The following is a 20,918-nucleotide window of genomic DNA, read 5'->3' on the forward strand; positions in this document are numbered from 1 at the left end:
AATCCTGATTGTCTTCTGCTGGGCTTGCTTCATGGATGCCAGTCCAGTAAATACTTCATGAACTGGGGATCACCAGACCAGTCTTGTACCATAACAGAGGGAAGTGATCGCATCCCTCAGTCTGTTAGCTGTGTTTGTACTGATAGCAGGATGCTATTACCTTTTGACTCTGCCAGAGATCTCTGCTGACCCAGGTTCAGCTTCCTGGCTCTGAGAAGCACCAGTACTTTCTCTGCAAAGCTGCTCTCTAGTCAGTTCTTAATTAGGTTGGCTAACCATTGTTTGCCCTCATTAGATCCGTGCTGACTCTTTTCAGTCACCTCCTTTTCCTTGAAGTGCTGGAAATGGATTCCAAAAGGATTTGCTTCACATTTTCTGTGGGTCTGAGGTTAGGTTGAACATCCTGTAGATCCCTGTAACTTCCTCCTTGGCCTTCTTGGATTAAAAAAAAAAACAAACCATGAAATTTGGCTTTTTTCCAGTTGTTAGGAACATCCTCTGATTGCCCTGACCTTTTAGATGACTGACAGCAGCAACTTTAGCATCCTCAAATGCATCCATCTAGTCCCATGGGTTTTGTTGGGGTTTTTATCTGGTGGTTTGCTTAGTTATTTTGGTTTGGTGGGGTTTTTCATTTGTTTGGGGTTTTTTTTGTGGGTTTCTTGGGGTGTGGGGTTTTGCTGTTGTTTTGGTGTAGTGTTTTTGTTTGAGGCTTTTGTTTGTTTGGGGCTTTTGTTGTTGGGTGAATGTTGGTTTTCTTTCACCATTGTGCTGTAATAATCCCTTTTTGGATCTGCCCCTGCTGTATACACTTCCATAGACTGTGCCACTAAACAGGGACTTCATAGTTCTGGGAGCAGAACTTGCAGTAAAAGCCATGACAAGGAATGCATGGAGTTATCTCACTAGTGAAATGAGAATACTGTGTTAGAAGGATATTGTAAAGTCAAATGGCCAATTTCTGGCCTTTGCGCTCCTGCAGATAGAAATGCTAGGTATTATTGTTACTATTTATCTTAGTTTGTCTCATTCTTTCTTTTACTCCTCTTCCCTTTTGGCTTTCCTGAAGATTAACACATGAGAAACAGCCCCAAACATATTCCTGTGTCTTGTTCGGCAGTAATAGAGAGGCTGAGCGCTCTGAAGCCAGGGCAGGCTGCCTGAGGAAGCCTTACGGACACAGCCTGTCAGACCAATCACAAATGGTAGCAGCAAAACAAACCCAGACTTTCCTTTTTAAAGGACATGCTCCTTCTGGCAACAGCATATTGGGAAAATAATTATATTAGTGAGAAACGAGATCTGTCACTGGAGAGGAGAAAGCCTGGTGGGTAAGAAGCCCAAGCACAGAACCTTAGACTGTGCACACAAAGGGGACACGTTTTGTAGCGAGGTTCTTCAGAGCTGTCACATCTCTTCTGCATCCCACACTTGGTTGGCAGGAGAGGAGCCACTGCATCCTTGTTTTTCTGTCTCCTTACTGAACAGCTAATAAACTGTACTTGCCCTGGCTTCAGCAAGATTATTGATTTGTGCAGGGATCATTATTGCAGCTGCTGAGTAGATCTTTGCTGAAGAGATTGGGCTGGGGGGGAAAGGATGTTGTGGGTTGTTGGTTTGGTTTTTTTTTCCCCTCCTGTGCCTATTCTAAATTCTATTTATTTATGGACTGAAAATAGCTCTTTGACTGGTTTTACATGTTTTTGTGGCACTGTACTTCATAAAGGAATCCTGATTTATTCTTCCCCTCTGAGATCCTAGTCGTAAATGAAAAGTTGTTAATAACTAATTACAGCCAAAAGCTGTAATTTCTGGAGCTTGCATAGAATTGGCCTTGCTCTGAAGTGCTAACTCAGAATATTTGGAACAACAGGAAGAAAAAAACTTATGATTTATGATGGAGATGATATTATGACCATGTTATAAAGAGCAAGGCATGTGCCTTCTGAGTTACAAAGCCAACAGAGGAGGGAGTGAGCTTCATTCTAATTGGCAAACTTCCCATTTCTGTTGTGTATTATTTGCTTCATAAGCTGTTTGAAGAGTCAGACCTGCACAGTGAGTCTGAGCTATTTACTGTGGTTTTGAGACCCATAAATAATACTAGAAAGTGGTATGATTGCCTTGTGTTTGCAAACAGTGTGTCTCAACCTCTACATTGTACTCTAATAAGGAGTCTAGTAACAGAGCACCATAGAAAGAACCTTCTTTCCCCCCTCTTTCCCCACACCTGTTGGTCAATCACAGATAAGAAAATCAGTGCATGAGTCAATAATTGTCTGGAAAGCCTTCACTAATCTCACAGACTTGAAGGAAAAGGGGGAAAGGAAGGTGGTGTTCAGCCAGAATTCTGTAAAGAGAGAATTTGGAGAGGTTACTGCAAATGTTTGTGGATGCTGTGGGTGTGGTCAGATGTCCCATGTGGGTGACTCCAGCTCATGAGGGGCACAGGTACCAGAGTCAGAAAAAGATTTTTCTGTTTTCCCAGGAACAAAATTCTGGGGCTTGGGTTCCTCATCTAGTCACACTCTGGGCTTATAGAATGATAGATTTAGAATAGAATAGAATAATAAACCAGGTTGGAAGAGACCTTCAAGATCATCATGTCCAACCCATCAACCAATCCAACCCACCTAAACAACTAACCCATGGCACCAAGCACCCTAGCAAGTCTCCTCCTGAACACCTCCAGTGATGGTGACTCCACCACCTCCCTGGGCAGCCCATTCCAATGGGCAATCACTCTCTCTGTATAGAACTTCTTCATTTCTTTACGTTGCTGAGATAAGCAAAGGTGCTGTGTGTGTGAAGTCAAGAATGGAATCCAAGTCTTGTAAGTCAGCTGCATAAAATACCTGCAATGTGGGAGATGAGCCAAAACTGGGGTCTGAAGCTTGTGTTCTGAAAATTGGAGAGGTTTCACATTATTCTCTCTGCCTCTCCTGAAGAGGAGAACTTGCACCCATGCTCTTGCTTTTGTAATTAATAGTTTTGGCACCTTAGTACAAACTTCATCAGTGATCAAAGATAGTGTGCCAGGCTGAACTGGCATAGCTCTAATGTGGCAACACACTTCCTTCTGTTGATGGAGAGAAAAATAACCTCTGGGGGAGGAATGAGGAGGACAGCTGTAAGTGGTGAAGCTTTAAACCAGTGCTGCAGGCTCTGCTAGAATTCTCCTGTCAGTCCTGATTTAGATCTGGGCTCTGCCATGACTTGCTCTCCATTGGGACATCCAGCCCAACCTTCCTGCCTTGATTTCCTAAGGTGCAGTAGGGCTTGACTAGTTTGTAAGGCTGTTAGGATTAGTCTTCAATCTGTTTTGAAGGTGCTACTTAAAAGGTGGATCCTTGACCCTGGTTAAAGCCCTTTGAGAAGCTTTAAGAAGCTTCTGAGAAGTTGTCAGTTAGCTAAGGAGAAGCCTTAGCACTGGTCTTATAGTGCTTGTTTCTTCCCACTTGTGCAGGTGACATGCTGTGTTACACCTGCAGTGGCATGTTTCCTCAGCACATGCTTTAGAGAAGAGCTGAAGTTTCTTCTGTCTTGGCACAGTGAGGTTGGTAACCCCACAAATGGGGGAGAAGGATTACTATGGAAGCCAGCCTAAGTGGAAGAGTCATCTCTGATGTGGCAATAATGGACATCAGACCCCTTCTCTCTTACAAACATCCTTGTTAAATACTTCATATGTAGCAAGTGTTTAACAGAGGAGAACATGTGGGTGAGGATTTGTTGTGCTCAGCTTCAGAGCTGATGTCTGAAGAACATTTTGGTTCTGTAAGTCATACTTTTCCCAAAACTTATCTCTTGGGAGTCCTCTGGCAGCGCTCAAAAGGAGGCTGGTTGGTAAAGTCCAAGTTGGTAGGTTTTTAAGAAGCAAGTTTTGGAGCTTTAGTTATTTTTTAGTGTAAATGAAAATTATTTTACCATTGTTATGTAAGATTGTATTCAACATGAAGATTGAGAGGAATCCAAATCAGCATTTGTGACATTTTGTTGCTGGAAAAAGGTTTGGAGCTGCTGAAGAAACAAGTTTCAGTTCATAGAATGGCTTCAGTTGGAAGGGACCTTAAAATATACCTACTCCAACCTCCCTGCCTGGGCAGGGACACCTCTCGACTAGATTTGCCCTATTTTGGTTTCTATAGTCCAGGTGTTGATTTTAATACCTGTGAGAATGACCAGATCTAAAAGATAACTTTTGCCCCAAAGCCCAGAATGTCATTTTAGCTTTCACAGCAGAGTTCAAATTGCTGTGGCAGGTTTCTGTGGAGAAGTGCTCCTAGAGTTGCTTCGTTTTCTCTGGCTATCTGCAGTGGTTCTGATTCACTCCAAAAAGCTTGGCAGTCTTTCACTGCAAACTAACAGGAGCAAGTCTGATTATTGGTGTCAAGGGACAGGTACATTTGAGCTGCCTCAGGTGGAAGAGAACAGATGTAAGAAGTGGATGCAGGAACTGTGGAAACATGACTAGCACTCAGGGCAAAGCCAGTACGGCAGTCCGGCAGCGTGAAGGAAATGTTTTGTTATTGCTCCTTTCTCTGCTTTGAGGCAGTGGAGTTGATCAGGAGCTCAGTGTAGGGGAATAAGTCCTTCAGCTACTAAGCTGAACTACCAAGGCTTTAAATTTGGTAACCTTAAAGGGGATTTCCCCCCCACCTTTGGTCATGGTTTTTAATCTGGAATGATTGCTGCCAGAGTAAGAGTGAGGGTTCAACTTACCAGCTAAGTTTCCAGAACCATCACATATAGAATATTAACCTCAGTTTGCCTGTGTGAAGTAATATCCCTCCTCCTTTTCTCAGGTAATCTTACTTTCTCTGCCTGTGAAAAAGCTCAGTGTTCTAGCCGTAGCAGTCAGGCATACTGCAACAGCCTGGATAAGACATACTGCATGGAATCGGGGCAGAAATCTTTCTAGTGATACCAAACCTGCTTGCTTGGGCACTTGGTGGCTATGCCAGCGCCCCTGCACCACAGACAGACCATACCTACTGTGCTGGCCTTGCTGCTTCCCAGAGTGTGAGAATCCTGGTGAGCAGGTGGAGTGCTGCCTGTCCCTGATCTGTCTGGGAGTGAGACTGGCCAGGGACAGATGGACCAACTGTGGGCTCATGGTCCCCGAGGGGTGGATGCCCTACATCTGTGTCATAAAAGCAGAATCAAAGTGCATTTCTGGATCATCTTGTAGATACTTAGATTGAAGGGAAACACCTTTCTGTGTTCACATCAAGAATCTTAACAGCACTCACAGTAGTATTGCTGTGCAGACTGGCTTAAGCCTGGCTGTGAAAATGAATCTGGGGAAGCAGACACATTCAGCCTAGCATTTATTTTTCTTCAATAAAAGGTAGAATCTGTCTCTGAATTAAGCTCTTTCCTGGGTGTGATATAACCTGCAAGGGATCACCTTTTGACCCAGCTTTGCTGTTCTGATGCTGGGTTGCAGTTGTCAGAGAAACCAATGCACTTAAATGGGTCATTTTCTTACTGCTCTCATTTGTTTAGCTCAATCAGCTGGAGGCCTGGCTTTTAGGGGCTTCAAACTGCATTTCTCAAGGGCTGCTTTTCCTGCCTTTAGGTATTGTGTCACACAACCTGTCTCCCTGCATAACGTAGCTGCCTGTTAAAACACAGCTGCCTGAAGTCTCTACAGCTCCCACCAGAAGTTTTAATCTTTTGGGCATGATTCTACATGCCACTTCTTCTATTTGCCTGCAAGTGCAGAATTGTTGTGTATGCTTTATTTCTCAAAAGCTCTCTCCAATGTTTTAATCCTTTCATTTCTACTATTTGGTCTAGCCTCATGTAAACCTGTTACCCTTCCTTCTAAATGCTAAATTCCTCTGGAATTCCTTTAATAATTCATAGAATCATAGAATGGCTGAGGTGGGAAGGGACCTTGGAGATCATCTACTCCAACCTCTGGGCAGGGAGGCCTCTCAACTAGGTTCAGCTGCTCAATGCTTCGTTCAACCTGGCCTTGGACACCTCCAGGGAGGACACATCTGCAACCTCCCTGGGCATCCTATTCCAGAGTCCTACCACCCTTGTGTGAGGACATTCACTGTTGAATCTGTAAGTTAATAAATAGTTCCCAAGTTTGGAACAGAATACAGAGCATCTCAGTGGAGGTCTGCCTCTAGCTTGTGTTTTTCAGGTGCAGTGTGCTGAGTTGTCTCAAACCTGACCTAAGAGAAAAGAGGAGAAATGAAGATTTAAGTACTTGTACTAAACAGGTGTCACAGATGCTTACAGAGCCCAGTGGAATGATCAAACCTTGCCCAAGGCCTTTGTAGCTGGATTAGACATGAACACAGTTTAGTCTTATGGTCACTTAGCCCTCAGCAAACTGCTGCAGTAGTCAGTGCCACTAGTGGTTGTATGTTACAGTACGGATCCTATCCCAGTGAGAGTGCCTACTTTCGCAGGGCCATAATCTGGCCTTTATTAGATTGTGACAGCCATAAGTAATGTGCATACAGGTGAAAAGCTATTTGTTACTACTTAAACATTTCTCTCTTGACGACTTTAATAGGCTTTGGAATTTTAAGCCATTTCTTCCCTCTTTCCTCCTTAGCAGGCAACCAGATCATTCTTCCTTTTAGGTTTCACAGCAGCCCAACCACAAAGGAAATATTTTATCTTCAGCCTGTGTGATGTGCAGTGCACTGCAATTCCTCATGCCCTTTAAACCCTGTGTGGTGTTTGTACCATTGTGAAAGCTTTTCTCAGACCCCTTCCTCAAAAAATACTGTCAAGGTGTATGGATTGGGATCTTAGCCTCATTCACTATTGATCCAGCAGTGGTACAGTGGGACAGAAGCCCCTTGAGCAATAGGAAGTCTAGAGTCTACTTTTAAAGTCGGTTTGAGAGGCTCATGTCCTAACTCTAATTGCTCTGATCAGGGCATTCTGCAAACAGATTGTCACTCAACCTCTTAATTACTGTAATTCACAACACTTAGCCCTGCCTTGTTTTCTGCTGGTATGACCACTGGCAGTACTGCCCTAGGAATGAAGGGCAGAGTATTTTACTCTGAAAATCCCAGTTAGCTTTGCTTTTATTTTGTGGAAAATAGAATAGATTTCTTTGGCCAGGGATTTTTCTCCTTTCTGTTTTGCAGAGGTGAACTTCCTTGCCAGTAGTTCTTAAATGATCAGTTGAGATTCTTCATGTTTTCATACTCAGGAGTTGTGACTGTTGACTTTTAGTTGAAAAAATTTACATCTTACATGAAAGATTCTGCCCATTCAAAGGAGCTTATCTCCTTTTGAGCCTGCATGTGAAAATGTTGAACCCACATGCATCTGGTGGGTTTTATCAATGGAAGGGTGTTTCTCCCCCCAGCAAAGTTTGTGTATCCAAGTAAGGAGCAAGTGCTCTGGTCTGAGGACACTGTTCTGACTGCTGAGATGTACAAATCAGGGGGTTTGTCAGCAGAGCCCTTTTCATCCTGCCTGCTCTGACAGTGCCAGCACAACAGAGCAGCTTTGGGAGCCAGCTCTATGTCCTAATAGGAATTACTATTTACCTCTTAAGTTGTGCCTAGGTGTCTGTGAAGAGCCAAGATCTATGCCAGAGAATTAGTGGGGGATACTCCCTAGCAATGTCTGCCACTAGATGTACATCTTGGAACACATGGATGAGAATTATGTACAAATGAAATGTGAAACTCACAACTGTTATCTGGAAATATGGCCAGTCTAGGTGCCTGAAGACCATTAGCTTTAGGGGAGGGAAAGGCTCTTCATTTTCCATTGAGACTGATTTTAGCTAGAGGTTTGAATTCCTGCACTACAGAAATATCATTTAATCTCCCTAATTCAAGATTAGTCAATTATTTGAGTTCTTAAAAACCCCAGAAGCAACCCCAAATCCCTTTCCATATTTCTTCTGCAGCCAGTATTTTGCAGTTACTAATTCATTTGCATTTTTCTGTGCTTTAAAAGTGATTTCCCCTGTGTTCTACTCTATTTTTGTCTGCTCGATATTAATCCAGCCAAGATGATTGCAGAGTCTGTAGAATCAGGTCTGAAGGTAAACAACTTCACATTTTCAGCATTGTTTACAGAGCCAAGTACATGTGTTGGGAAGTAACTTCAGTTCTGAGCTGCTGACTCCTCTCCCCAGCCTCATGTCTCTTTGACATGATCAACTCCTTACAGTATTGTTTCCTCCTCTCACAATAAGGTTAATTTCTGTTCTCTTCTTGTTTCAGAGTCAGCCTCCATCAGCTGCACGCTCCTATGACCTGCCAAAACTCTACCGAACAGAAGACTATTTCCCTGTGAGTGATGTAGGTACTAAATATCCAAACCAATGACTTTAGACTAACAAAAGGGGTTTTAGGAAAGGCTGCTGCAGTTTGTTCTTAAGCCTCACACTTTACCACATTAGAAAGAAGCAACTGTTGTATTTCAGACCTTTGGCTAGCAGCTCACAAGGGAAGCAAAGAATTTCTGGTAACTGTAGCTAGGTGGAGGCTGGAACATTTATTTATTCTGAGATTTGATCACAGGAGTTGGCACTTAACTTGATAAGCTTCCCATCACTGAAGAAAACACAAAACCTGACTTTGTGTAGCTCCACACTTTAAAATGCTGAGAAGGTTGAAGAGTGCCCTAGTGCAGCACTTAAACCCCTCAAGTAATGAGCCAGTGCTGCCAGCCTCACAGTGTCGATTTTACAAGAGAATGTGTCACTGTCACAACATTGTCATTCAATAAACTGCACGTGGCTGAAGCTTCCAGTGCCCTGTTCCAAACTAGAGACAGGATTTCACAAGTTGCTGTGTACTAGAACTTGAATGGTAGCAATAAACTTTCTGCAAAGCTGGACTTCTGGATGGACGATTTTGTACCGCAGGTGCCATTTAGCCAGGAGTAGCAGAATTCCTCTCCGCACCTGTAGCTTGGTGTTTGGCTTTTTAACCTCTACAAAAGCCTCACTCATTTTTCTCTGAACAAGAAACATTAGAGAGAGGACCTTAGCTGCTTTTCAGATGATTGGCTTTGTATACAGCATAACATGGAGAAATACAAATAAATTCTCTTGGTTTAAAAATACCTGTGGAAGAACTCGAGCTGGAGAGCTCAGTGCAGTTCTGTGAGGAGGGGAAAAAAAGCCCACAAAAAAAAACAGCTTATGGTGAAAGTAAAGCTACATGGCTTTGAGTAACCATGGAGACCAATGCTTCTCTGATGCAGAAATAAATGAACTCAACCTTTTCATATTTATTAGTAGGACTGATGATGAAAGATAAAGTTGAATTAAAATATGAAGCAGGAGAGAGAGCTAGTCAATGTCTGCCCCTGCAATGCAGGTGGTTGCAATGGAGGATGACAAATGAGCTGATACTAGAGAGGCAAATCAGTTATGAAAGGAACAAAATACTCTTAGTTATACCAACCTGTTTATCCAAATATCAGCTTCTTTATTAACAGAAATGAAAAGACAGTACACACAGCTTATTCCTGAAATCTTCTGGTTCTGATAAAAACTGAAACAAAACTTGGTGCAATACCAGAGTGTATGAAACAGATGTGCTACAAAATTATAAGCTGTTTACTGAGGCTGTATTAGTGGAGATTTGAAACCTGCTCATTCTTGGTGCTAAGAGTGCTAGAATTTAAAATACCTGGTGAACATTCAGGTTTCTGTCTTGAAAAAATCCATGTCAAAGGGTCATAAATCCACGTTACGTAGCCAGTTCTTGCTGCAGAAATGTTCCTGCTGAACAGAGGATGGCAGCATTAAATGTCACTTGAAATTTCAGTAAGATTAATAGCTTGTGAAATAAAACTTCAATGCAGATATTGCTGCAGAGGTTTTGATTGAGTTGAACTCCAAGTGAGTATCAAGGGTTAAGTCACAGCATTCAAAGGAAAAGGTGGAGCTCAAGTGTGACTTCAGTGTCTGATGCACGGGATAGAAAACGGGGAGTTTAGCAAAAGCTGCCTGTCTGTCCCTGCTGGATAAGAACTGTTTAGATTGGAGGCAAGCTCACTGGCTTCCAGGAGGGAGGGGGAGGGGATGGAAGGAGAGCAGTGGAACCAAAAGGAGGAGAAGTGTAGTGCTGAGCCACTGCATCTCAGCTGGTCAGTGCAATGAACAGCGCTTCAGAACAGGAGCTGTTACAAACCCATTGCACACCCCTGGAAATACAGCGAGACATAAAATGCAGCTACCCTTCACAGGCTCAGGCTGTCCTTGCCTTCTGAGGTGCTCACCAGCTCTGAAAAAGAGTCTATGCTAATCACCTCCTGTTTCATTCTCAGCTGTTACAATCTTCAGATTTCAAATAGCATGTTTGAGATGGAAAAGACATCCTGCTTTGCTTCAGTTCAGATGAACTGGCTGAAACTAATTCTTTAGAGAAGAGTAAGGTAATGGTCTTTCCACTCTCCTGTGCTGGTCAAAGCCTGGACAAACTAGTGGGTTTTCAAGGTCTCCCACTGAATACAGCAGCATTTAAATGTCAGCTTGAGCTGGGTGACTCTGCAAGTGAAGCTGGCACGTTCTCTTACAGAATATCAATGGTGTCTGTAAAATTGGGTAACGTCCATCTCATAAAGTTCTAATGGTGTGACATGTTAAGATTACACAAACTGGGTTTAAGGTTCTTGCAGTTTTATTGGGCCATTTACCCCTTTTGCTTCTGGACTTCCTCAAAAATGTGTGGTTAGCCTCAAATCTAGAGAGGAATTCTGGTCTAGGCTGAACTCCAGATTGGAAGAGTAACTTGTTTGAAATACTCGAGAGTTTATGCCACTTAGAACCACCACCCCCACTCCTTGATATTGCTGGTAAGACAGACTATTTTTGTGCAAGACCTTTAATTTACTCACTCTATAAAATGGCATTTCCTATCATGGAATTTTCTGGCAACTGAAGCACTTCTAGACAGTTCTTATTTTGTAGTCCTGCTGTTCACTGACAACAGTAAACAGGAGCTCAGAATTTGGAAATTTAACTGTAGAGTTAAATTTAACTGCCAGATATTGAGAGAAATATAATGCAGCTTCCTAGGATGATATCATTTCACTGCTTAGCAGAGGCTCTTGTACTACTCTCAAGCTAAGTTCTTAAAAATATATATGTGTTTGTAAGATCTCTTAAAGCCTGGATGAAATGAAATCTGAAATGTCTTTTAAAGACAGCAGCATCCCATGAACTAGAGCAGCCTAGGAAAAGAGAAAGAAGCCTAACCAAATTTTCTTAGCAAGGAATGACCTTCTGTAGGACTCTTGACTGCCTGGTGTCTGACAGCTGGGCAGCAGTTAACCTCCCAGGTGATTTACTGGGAAGTTATTTTCAATTAAATAGTTCAGAAAGGCTGCTAACAAAATGAGCTGAGGCTCAAATCATTTCTCCTTTAAGGCAGAGGAGCACCAAGAGCTGTTGTTGATGCAAATGACAAAAGTCTTTTTCCTGTCCTTAAAATGCATCTTCTAGCACTTAAGTACGCAACTGCAAGCCAGTCTTTCACTCCTCTGAGTTAAAAAAGCAGAATGGAAGTATGATCTCCTTCTGTGAGTGGGAGGGGAAGAACAAGACAAACCTAAGCCCTCTTCACCTAAAGGTAACCGTTTCCAGTTGTCACTTCACACGTGGGATTAGCTCAACAAAGCTCAGAAACGCTTGTTCCGAAGAGCGTCAGCAGCCCAAGCTGCAGAACGGGAGAGCACAGACATTCTTTTCTTTGGCTTACAGAGGGGCTTGTTCATTATCTTAGTGAAAGTACAGTTCACATCTACCCCAAGACTGCTAGAGATACCTGGGTGTTTCCTCAAGGTCCCTGTGAAACAGCTTTGCTGTTTAAAATGAAGAGCAGAGAGCTGTTTTCTCCTTTACACTTGGAATGAAAATATCATAGGTCAGATTAGTTCTTGTAAAGTACCAAAAAGCAGGCACTGGTATTCTTATTAGACATATGCCTAAACCAAACTCACTGCTCTCATGAGGAATAGCTTGGTCCTCATCACCCTTAGATTCCCTTCAATGTATCATTGTCTCAAGGTTCTGGTGGTGCAGCTGTCTGCTCTACTGCCCACTTGCCCAAATGCAGGAATGGTTTGACCAAAGCAGTCACAAATTTTAACAAACAGATTTATTTGTTTAGTATTCAAATTACTTTTTCTTCAAAGCCAAACCAAGTCTGTAGCTTGCAAGGCATCCAACTCCATGGCTAAAGGGTAAGTGCTCAAATACCTTTGCTGCTGCTCACGCTCCGTGTGCAGTGCTTCAGAGAGATGGGACTTCTAGAGAACTTTAATGTGTGACAGTGATCTCCCTTCATCCAAGTACAAAGGGCTGAAAAATGCAAGTCAGTCATAGACCTTGTTTCTCCAGGATGCAGAACAAACAAATCCCTACAATCCTACTTATAAATTACTGTTCTAAAATGCTAAAATAGTAAAGACAAAGGGAGCCAAAGTTACTTCTGCAGGATCTCCTTGAAGAGATGTCATCCTTTTGCAAGGACCTTGAAGGTATCAGTCTATTCAGTAAGAAAGCACCATACAAACATGCCCCAGCAGAGCCGTGGAGAGCTTTGGGGGGGGGGGGAAAAACTAAACAGAACAGGGAATGACTGTAGCAAGGTGGGATTTACCAAACAGGAATGTAGTACTTGCATGTAATAAAGCAAATATTTACATTAAGCACAATACAGCAATTTATTTAGATGCTTAAATGAAGAATACAAAGGGAAATAAAGATCACAAAATTATACATACTACAACAGTGTGTCATATATTAGATGGTATAAATGAATACAACACCTGGTTGGTGTTAACTAAAGATAAAACTAAATACCCAAAACACAGCACTTTTGTCTCAGTGTGCTGCTTCAACACAATACACTTTTATACAGATCTAAAAGGTGTCAAAATTAGTAGCTGCAAACTTGGTTCTTTGCATGTGATATTTTTCTTTTCTTTTTAGCTTAAAAGATTTCAGAAACTGGCTCTGAAATACGTTTGTCGTCGGTTGTAATGTCAAGGATATTCAGAACAAGAAAATTCTATAATACAATAGAGTCCAGATATATTTTTTTTTTTTCCTTTTTAATGTTGCTGGCCTCTGTTTTGAGATTGTACAAGGTTATGTGCAAAAACTAAGTTTGTCAAAATCCGTACTATAGCAGTCTCAAGCTTTTGCTAGGTAAACTAGATACAGCATTTATTACACAGCAGGGCAACACTAAAAAAGAGAAACAGATCTATGATGGGTACACAAGAACAATTTTGTAAGCTTCACTTGAATAGGTCTAAAAGACTGTACAAATATACATTTCAACTATTCAGAATGATACATGGAAAAAAAAAAACCAAAACAAAACTCAATTTCCCCATAGTCTACTATACACCTTGAACTGGTAGCTTGTATGGTTGGCCCTACACTACCATGTGAAAAAGGGTAATGTTTAAAAAGACATACAACTGAACATGTACAAGAGTGAAATAAATGTTGGAAATGCAGATAGAAGAAATCTCTGCTTTTCTCTGTGTGCATTCTGGAGCCACCAGCTTAGCCATTTTCACATTAAGTTACTGTGCTCATCCCAGCAGGTTCTCTCAAGCAAGATTAGCCAACAGCATCCTTAAGTAACCACTGGAGCAGCAGTGGCCACCACCAGCACACGCCATGACCTAGCACTCACGAGGCAGGACCAGTTAAGTGTGAGCTGAGCAGGCAGGCTGAAATGAGTGTTTAGACAGTTGCGGACCGGATCCTGTTCCTGATGCTTCCGAATCCAGCAGCTCACGCCTGCTGGCTACTCAACTCCACGCCAGCTAAGCTGCTATGCATTGGTTCTGCTACCCCATCAGTCACATTGTCAAACTGGTCTCCATCCTCACTGTCTATTGTGCTATTCTGCCATTCCATCTGCTGATTTGACAAGCTCTCCTCAATCTCTGATGCATTTTTCCATTGTGACTGGTCCTTAGACCAAAACTCTTCTACTTTTCCATAGGAACGATTCTTCCATTTTGACTGTTCTTCCTCGCTCTCAGATCCGCCCCCTTTCGTCTCAACAGTCGGTTTACTGCTACCAGGACCTTCACTCTGGGAGGACTCATCTGTCCACACTTCTGGTTTTACTTCTGATGTATTATCTTCAAAATCGGAACCCTGCTGAGAACCAGGCCCACTTTCAGACTGTGAAGCTCCATCTTTCCATTCAACAGCATCATCTTGGTCATCCTGATCACCTTCACTATCTGAGACATCACCTACCAGTTTTGCTGGTTCCTCAGCAGAAATAATCTCTTGATATTTAGAGCTTTCTTCTTGTTTTTGATCAGACTTCTCTGGAGACTGTATTGTGTTTTCTTCGATGACTTCCTTGGATATGCTGTCCTCTGGGTTCTCCACGGTGCTGTCGGAAGAGGTTTTCCCACCACAGTCAGAAATACGCTGACCAAATGGACTGCCCCTTTCATTGTATTCTTCTACATTTTCATAGCTGTCTGAGGAACTTTCATTCTCTTTTTCCAAGTTTATTTTTTTGTCAACAGTCTTACTGACATTGACTCTGGAGTTCTTCTCGTCATGGTTTTCAAACAGCCATTCATCATCAAAATCCATTTCATGTTTAACCTTGTTCAGCTCTTTCATGTTGAAGCCAAGCAGCACACCAGGTTTGTATTTTTCACAATCTCTAACACATTTCTTCCTTTTGTTACTAAAATGGGATGCAATATCAGACTTCCATAGCCACAAACTGGCAGCCAGCTTTTCAATCTCTCTTCTAGTGGGATATGGTTGCTTATTAAAATACTTTGTAAGAAATGTTTTCCTGGCTTCATAGGAATCATCTTCATGACCCTTGGGGTCCAATGCTAGGACTACAGGTTCCTCAGGCTTCTCCTCGAAGGCAGAGGGGCAATCATCATCATCCATTTTCCTTTTCTTCATCAGAGAGAACTCCATGTGTTCGTAAGTACGCTTTACAGGTGCTAGAGCTGGAGACTGGCCCAGCCGAGATGAAGTACCTTTGTCCTGGCCGTTCTGGGTCTTGCCAACCCCTCTGCAGTGAACAAGGTGCAGCGTTATAGTTGAGGCAGTCATGTTACTTGTATATACACCAAGGCAATGAATGCATTTGTAGGTTAACTTTTTCTCAACCGGGTGAACTGTCTGAATTACTTGATGCCTTTCCCGTAGATGATGTGCAAGTGCATCAGAGATGGGTCCTTTGAGGATTGAAAAGCATAGAGGACAGAGAGTTTTCCCCACATCTTTTTTGTAGGGAACTGCTGCTTGTGGAGAACTTTTTACAGGTACATCAGACTTCTCCTGTATTTTTGGCTGTGGTTTTGGAGGAACTGGAGGAGTATTCTGAGCATGGTAAGCTACAGATTCAGCAGGAGCATCTCTCAGGTTGTAGGTGGTTACCAGAAGATGTATATTCGTGTGACTACCCTGCTGCAATGTCAAATCAAAAGTTAGAGTGGAGTCAGTTTTAGGTCCCATTTCTTCATCGACGTGAACCATTCGCATGTGAGCAGCCATCTTTTCAACATCATTGAAGGTGGAGCGGCAGTAGGGACAGGACAGGCCATGTATCAACATGTGGTTGAGCAACGTGTCCGTGGGTAGATAGCGGTTACAGTAGAGACATTTGCTAGTGAAATTGTGTATTTTCATGATATAGTTAGCTACTGCAGGCACCTTCTCAGCCTTGTGCTCCTTTTCAAAGTGGACGCTATACACGTTTTCAGGAAACAGCTCGTTACAGATTGTACAGATTTTCCACTTCTGTGTGGATGATGTATTGACAGAGGAAGGACCTGTAGCAGCCACAGGAGATTTTGAGCCAGACTGACCTAATACTCTTGAAGCTGCTTGAGACTGGGATAATGATGTCTGTTTCAACTGAGCTGATGAAAGCGAGGAGGAATTCGCAGATTGAAGAGAGTATCTTGCCTGTGATCTCTGTTCCCCTCCAAGAGTATAAGGCCTTCCATTTCCACTTGTTGAAAACTGTTTCATAGTTTGTGATTGCTGTGAAATAGAAACTGCTGCATTACCACTTAGGTTCAGCCTTCCCCCTGGCTGACCAACATAGCTTGGTGGTACTGATTTGACTCCGTAACTGTTCTGTTGCAGGTGAACATTTGACATCATGTTCACTCCTGTGGAATTTAACGTAGGCTTTGGTATAGTGAGTCTGTTCATCATCTGCTGGGACGAAAGAGATCGAACACTTCCAGGGGAAAGGGGACCCATCCTCTGAGGGAGTCCCATAGGCTTTTTGTCCTGTGGTTTTGGAGCTATTAGCATCAAAGGTTTAGATCTTGGAACCACTACATTAGTGTGACCTATCATTGCTGTTACCTGATATCCTATACGTTCGTGGTCTTCGATAACATGCTGCACTAAAGCTTCATACGACTTCGGCATGAAAAGGCATCGTTTGCAGTGGATACCACCCTCCTCTCGAGCACTGGAGCTTAATGGAACTGCACCATTCAGTGACTTCTCACCTCCCTTCGCTATGTAAGGAGCGGCAACATGCTGAAAGTGTTCCCTGTAAATGTGCTTTCTAACTATTTCATACAGAGGATCTCGGTAAGTGCACTTCTTACAGTAATAAACAGCTTGTTCTACACTGTCAGCCTGCTTGGGTTTAAGGCTATCATGTTTGTTTTTATCTTTAAAAGTGCTGATGCCTCCACTCGCTGTATTGGCATTTGGAGCATGAAAGATTTTAATGTGCGTTTCCAAAGTCTTTTTGTCCGCATTGAAAGTACAGTAAGGACAATTGAGGAGAATCCTATTTTCAAAGTCTTCACTATGAACATTCCGGAAGTGGCTTTTGTAGGCTGAAAAGAACTTCGAGGAAAATGGACATGCACTGCAGCAAAAGGGCTTTGTCCGATAGTCCTTGAAGAAAGAACAAAGCAGAAACTAAATACTGAAAAGCAGCTGTAAGAAAAGCAACATCCATGACATTCTCCAAACAATAATGCTTCCAAATAATCACCTCAAGACCCACCACAACAGTCTCATGCCTTTAATTTCTTCTCTCCCATTCCTGGCCTGCAGATCAGGCCCTAAACAGGTTATCACCTGAACGTACATGCGGCGAGCCCGACTTTAGAGACCCCTCAAGAATTTTACCATGAGCTCATCGTACAAGGCTAAATTATGAGCATCTTTCACCACCAGTCAAAGAAAAAAAAAAAAAAGCCTCATTCCCTGCAGCTGAACTTCAGGAAGTTGACTGTAAGCTCATTTCTAGAGAAAAAGACAAGCATGGTTGTTTGAGTAGGATGAGACTGTATCCAGACAAGATACTTGCCATCAAAATCTGCCAATCATTTCTAGTGTAACACCAGCTATTTCAGTGTCGTCTTCCATTACAAACTTGGACTATAAAGATGCTCTTCAAAATGTCGTTTTGGTGAACAAATGGACCCAAGCTTCCCAACTCGCATATTGAGGCTATGCAAGCCCTTAAAGCCATCAAGCCTTTTCCTTCTGATCAAAGCCCAAACCTGATTTTTAAAGCAATCTTGAGTTAGAAAAAACTATTTCAAAATGCCACCCTTGCAGTTTCACTACACCCTTTACCTGTGTTCATTTAAAACCTTGCTGATGCAGTTCTGTTGTACAGAAACTAAAGTTACACTGGCCTTAGAGATAGCCACAAGCAGTGTGGCATTTTGGTTGAGATAAAGACGTTAAATTCAAATAGTTACATTCATCATGAGTGTCAAATCAAGTTGTGCATCGAACTACACATAGATCATCTGAAGTATCTGGAGAGTTGTACTCTCCCGCTGTGCAAGTAGGAGTATGTGCTTCTGTGCATCTTCTGAAGCCTCAGACATCTGGTAGGCTGGAGACAGGATACAACAACTACACAAGAGCTGTCTCTTTATATCACCATTTTGATTCTGAAATTAACTAGAAAAAAGGACACCACCAATGTATTTGGTGGGACACAGCCAAGAAAGGGGCATTTTTAGCTTAACACTGCAATAGGAATCCAACATGATACAGGTTCCCACTTCCTGTATGAGCAGTACCTAATCTTTTAGATGCTCAATGGGAGCTTATTTTGTAGAGAGATTTTTCACCTTCTCTCTGTTCTGTCAGTGCTGGTATTACTCTATATAGTACCACTGACAGAGGTTACTGCAGTGGATATGGCTTGCCTTCAATGTGTTTAATCAGAATCAGGTATTATTTCTTCCCTCCATTTCTAGCTCAATTCAAATGTCTTTTATTACTGGCTCACCAACATCTGAAAAGCAAAACCTGCAGAGCTATGCAGAATTACAAATGCCTAAACCAAATCTGGGACACAGTCTGACTATGAGACTCTTTAGGTGTGGCAGAGAGCTGACAGAGCTACAACAGCAGTGAAATGGATAGATGTGGTAATTTAAACTTCTGAGATTATGAAAACAGAAAATGAAATATTTAAGGGAAGGTAAAAAGCTTATAGTGAACTGCATAAAACCAGTGATCTTTTGACCAGAAGGATGGTGCAATCATGCTAAGCTTGAAAACAGATGGGCTCTCAATATGCAGTTGTAAGACTTCTTGACCAATCAGTTCTCCAGTTTTTGGCTACCCATACACTACTGAAAAAAGACCAGGAGTATTACTTGGAAGAAGAAAACCCCAGCTTTTCATTGCCCCTTAGGATGGCAACAAAGGAAGACCGGTGGGTAAAACCGCAGGAAAAGCTCTGGGCATCTCTGTGAAACAACCTTCAGGATGAACCATCTTCGGAATCTTTGTGTCAACAAACTCTTACCAACCTGATTTTTTGTAAGCGATGGGTCCCACAATCCCACATCTTCCCATGTAGTGTTTTTCAAATAAAAGTCATTAGGTTCAAACTGCTTAAAATCCTGGAGAAGAGGGAGATGGGAAGAGAGTACAGAGAATCAAAACCAAACACCAACTGCTCCTTAAGCAACTTTTGTAAGCATCCATGCAGTCCTCTCAAGTGCTGCTGGCACATAGTAGGTATTATTAATTCAAGGGAGTGTGGGTATTCCAGATGCACCTCTTTGGAAGAGAAGAGTTGTGAGCAGTCTCAATATCCTAAAACACTTGAACTATTTTCAAAACTCATCCTCCTAATTAAGCAAAGACTGTAATTACATACCTGCCCCATTTTCAAAAGCAGCCATGGAGAAAAGTACTCCCAGGCTGGTGCTAAACATTTAAGATCACAGAGACACTTTACTCTAACTTTGGTATTTGATCGTGGCTTGCTTGCTTTTTTTTTGTTTGTTTGGGGTTTATTTGAGGGGGTGGGGGTGTTGGTTTGGTTTATTTTGTTTTGGTTTTTGTTTAAGTTGGTTTAATTTCTATTTTAAAAGTTTAATAATAAAAAAATCTTATCAAGCATTTTGGCATTTCATCTTTGGCATTTAAGTCAGCTGCACAGAAGGCCTTGAAAACAGCATTTCCACTGAAATGAATACTGACAGTAGCATTTTCCCAGCGTAAAATGTTATCCTTATATTCTCACTCCACACATTTTCCAAGCAGGAAGGACTGTAATTTCTTCTTCTTATGCTTCTCACTTTCATGCTCTTCAAAGAGGTACTAACAGAAATGCCAAAGGAAACTGGTCATAATTCGCTGAGTACTCGTAGTAGTTGAAGTGTGTGAACTGACAGTACAGAAGTTAATGCCCATGAGAGACAGCTGCACTTCAGACAATAGTTGTGAAGTTTGTCCAGAAGAGTAGCACAAATATTCTTCCCTTCTAGGAACAGGTAAAGACATGATTCTTTAACTTGATTACCCTGACAAACAATTCATGAAAACCCCACAGTGATCTCCTGTCCCTCAAGAACATTCTGTGCTGCACCAAGTTCCTGCTTTGTTCCCATGTGTTCAGCCAGCACCCCCCACAAACCAAAGACAACCTCCTTCAGTATAGATCAAGTCACATAGAGCGTACCTTGCCTTGACTAAACTTTCTACCATGTGTTTACACATACATTTTATCTCAAGTTACTAATTAAGTCCTACTTTGTGTAGAACTGAAAAAGCAATGCAGGGGTAGCAACACCTGAACAAGGCTCAAGTGGAATCACAGAGTCATTCCCAGAAGATGGTGATGACAGAAGAATGTAGTGTGGTAACAGGATGCAGGAAATTCCCTCCAAAATGTACAGTAAATATGTAACATTTCATCCAACAGCTCTAAGAAAAATAATCAGGTCATACACCAAAGACCTCACAGTCCCATCAACTCTGGAGCATTTGCACTCTGACTACAACACTTTGGGAGGTATCATACTTACTTCTATATGTTCTTTACAGTATTCCAAACCAATGTCACTAAGAATTTTTTTCACAGTTTTCCGGGCCTTTCTTAAACTGCCAAGGTTGTTGACAGGAAGTTGGAACATAGTTTCTATTGGGGGAAAAAACAAAAAAGGCAAGAAAAAAGGTTTAAGTCATATGTGTTTTGTGTGACAGCGTGTTGCACTTTTCATTATTAGTAGTTTTGTCTCATTCACCCATATAGAACTCAGCATCACAGCTGTGTCATTAGCTAAGCATCTACCACATTCTCTATCTGATTTGCTCTTAAATGAAGTTGGCCTTAAAGCTAGATATTGACAAACTTAAGAGAGCACTTGAAAGATCCAACAAACTGATGGAACAACTATTTCAGGAGTAATCAGCTGCATCTTGAAATAACTTAAAGTGTTTTGTATTTACAGGGAATTTACCCCCTATGCTGAAATACTTTAGAAGTCCATTAATCTTATGTGCATACCTGTCCTAACTGACTTGAAAATAGCTAAGCTGAACTTCAAAGTTTGTGACAGTCACCAAATAGATTCAATAGTATCTCTGCAGTGAGAAAGAGGCTTCCTGCATTCAGGTAGGTTAAGAAATTAATAGTCTCCTCCATTTACTG

At 42.0% G+C, this 20,918-nt stretch overlaps 2 protein-coding genes across 17 annotated transcripts in view; one reads left to right on the forward strand and one right to left on the reverse strand.

Annotated features, from left to right (window-relative positions):
- Nucleotides 1–20,918, forward strand: part of BCAS4 (breast carcinoma amplified sequence 4) — a 68,115-nt gene that overhangs the window by 39,466 nt on the left and 7,731 nt on the right. For 3 of the 4 annotated variants that reach the window (XM_068149928.1, XM_068149929.1, XM_068149931.1), the window contains one exon: nucleotides 8,223–12,567. In XM_068149928.1, the coding sequence (XP_068006029.1) occupies nucleotides 8,223–8,327 (105 nt within the window). In that variant the 3' untranslated portion in view covers nucleotides 8,328–12,567. Of the gene's footprint in view, nucleotides 1–8,222; nucleotides 12,568–20,918 lie in introns of those variants that run through there. The other variant, XM_068149930.1, reaches the window with a different exon arrangement.
- The window catches only part of ADNP (activity dependent neuroprotector homeobox), a 31,603-nt gene continuing 23,347 nt past the window's right edge, over nucleotides 12,663–20,918 (reverse strand). For all 13 annotated transcript variants that reach the window (XM_068149927.1, XM_068149921.1, XM_068149920.1 and 10 more), the window contains 3 exons: nucleotides 20,293–20,405; nucleotides 18,787–18,879; nucleotides 12,663–16,897 (listed from right to left, as the gene is read on the reverse strand). In XM_068149927.1, the coding sequence (XP_068006028.1) occupies nucleotides 13,769–16,897; nucleotides 18,787–18,879; nucleotides 20,293–20,400 (3,330 nt within the window). In that variant the 5' untranslated portion in view covers nucleotides 20,401–20,405 and the 3' untranslated portion in view covers nucleotides 12,663–13,768. The remainder of the gene's footprint in view (nucleotides 16,898–18,786; nucleotides 18,880–20,292; nucleotides 20,406–20,918) is intronic.

This window comes from Melanerpes formicivorus, unplaced genomic scaffold, assembly GCF_026170545.1.
Source record: "Melanerpes formicivorus ecotype bairdi unplaced genomic scaffold, bMelFor1.0.p_v2 SCAF_19, whole genome shotgun sequence".
NCBI classification, from domain to species: domain Eukaryota; kingdom Metazoa; phylum Chordata; class Aves; order Piciformes; family Picidae; genus Melanerpes; species Melanerpes formicivorus.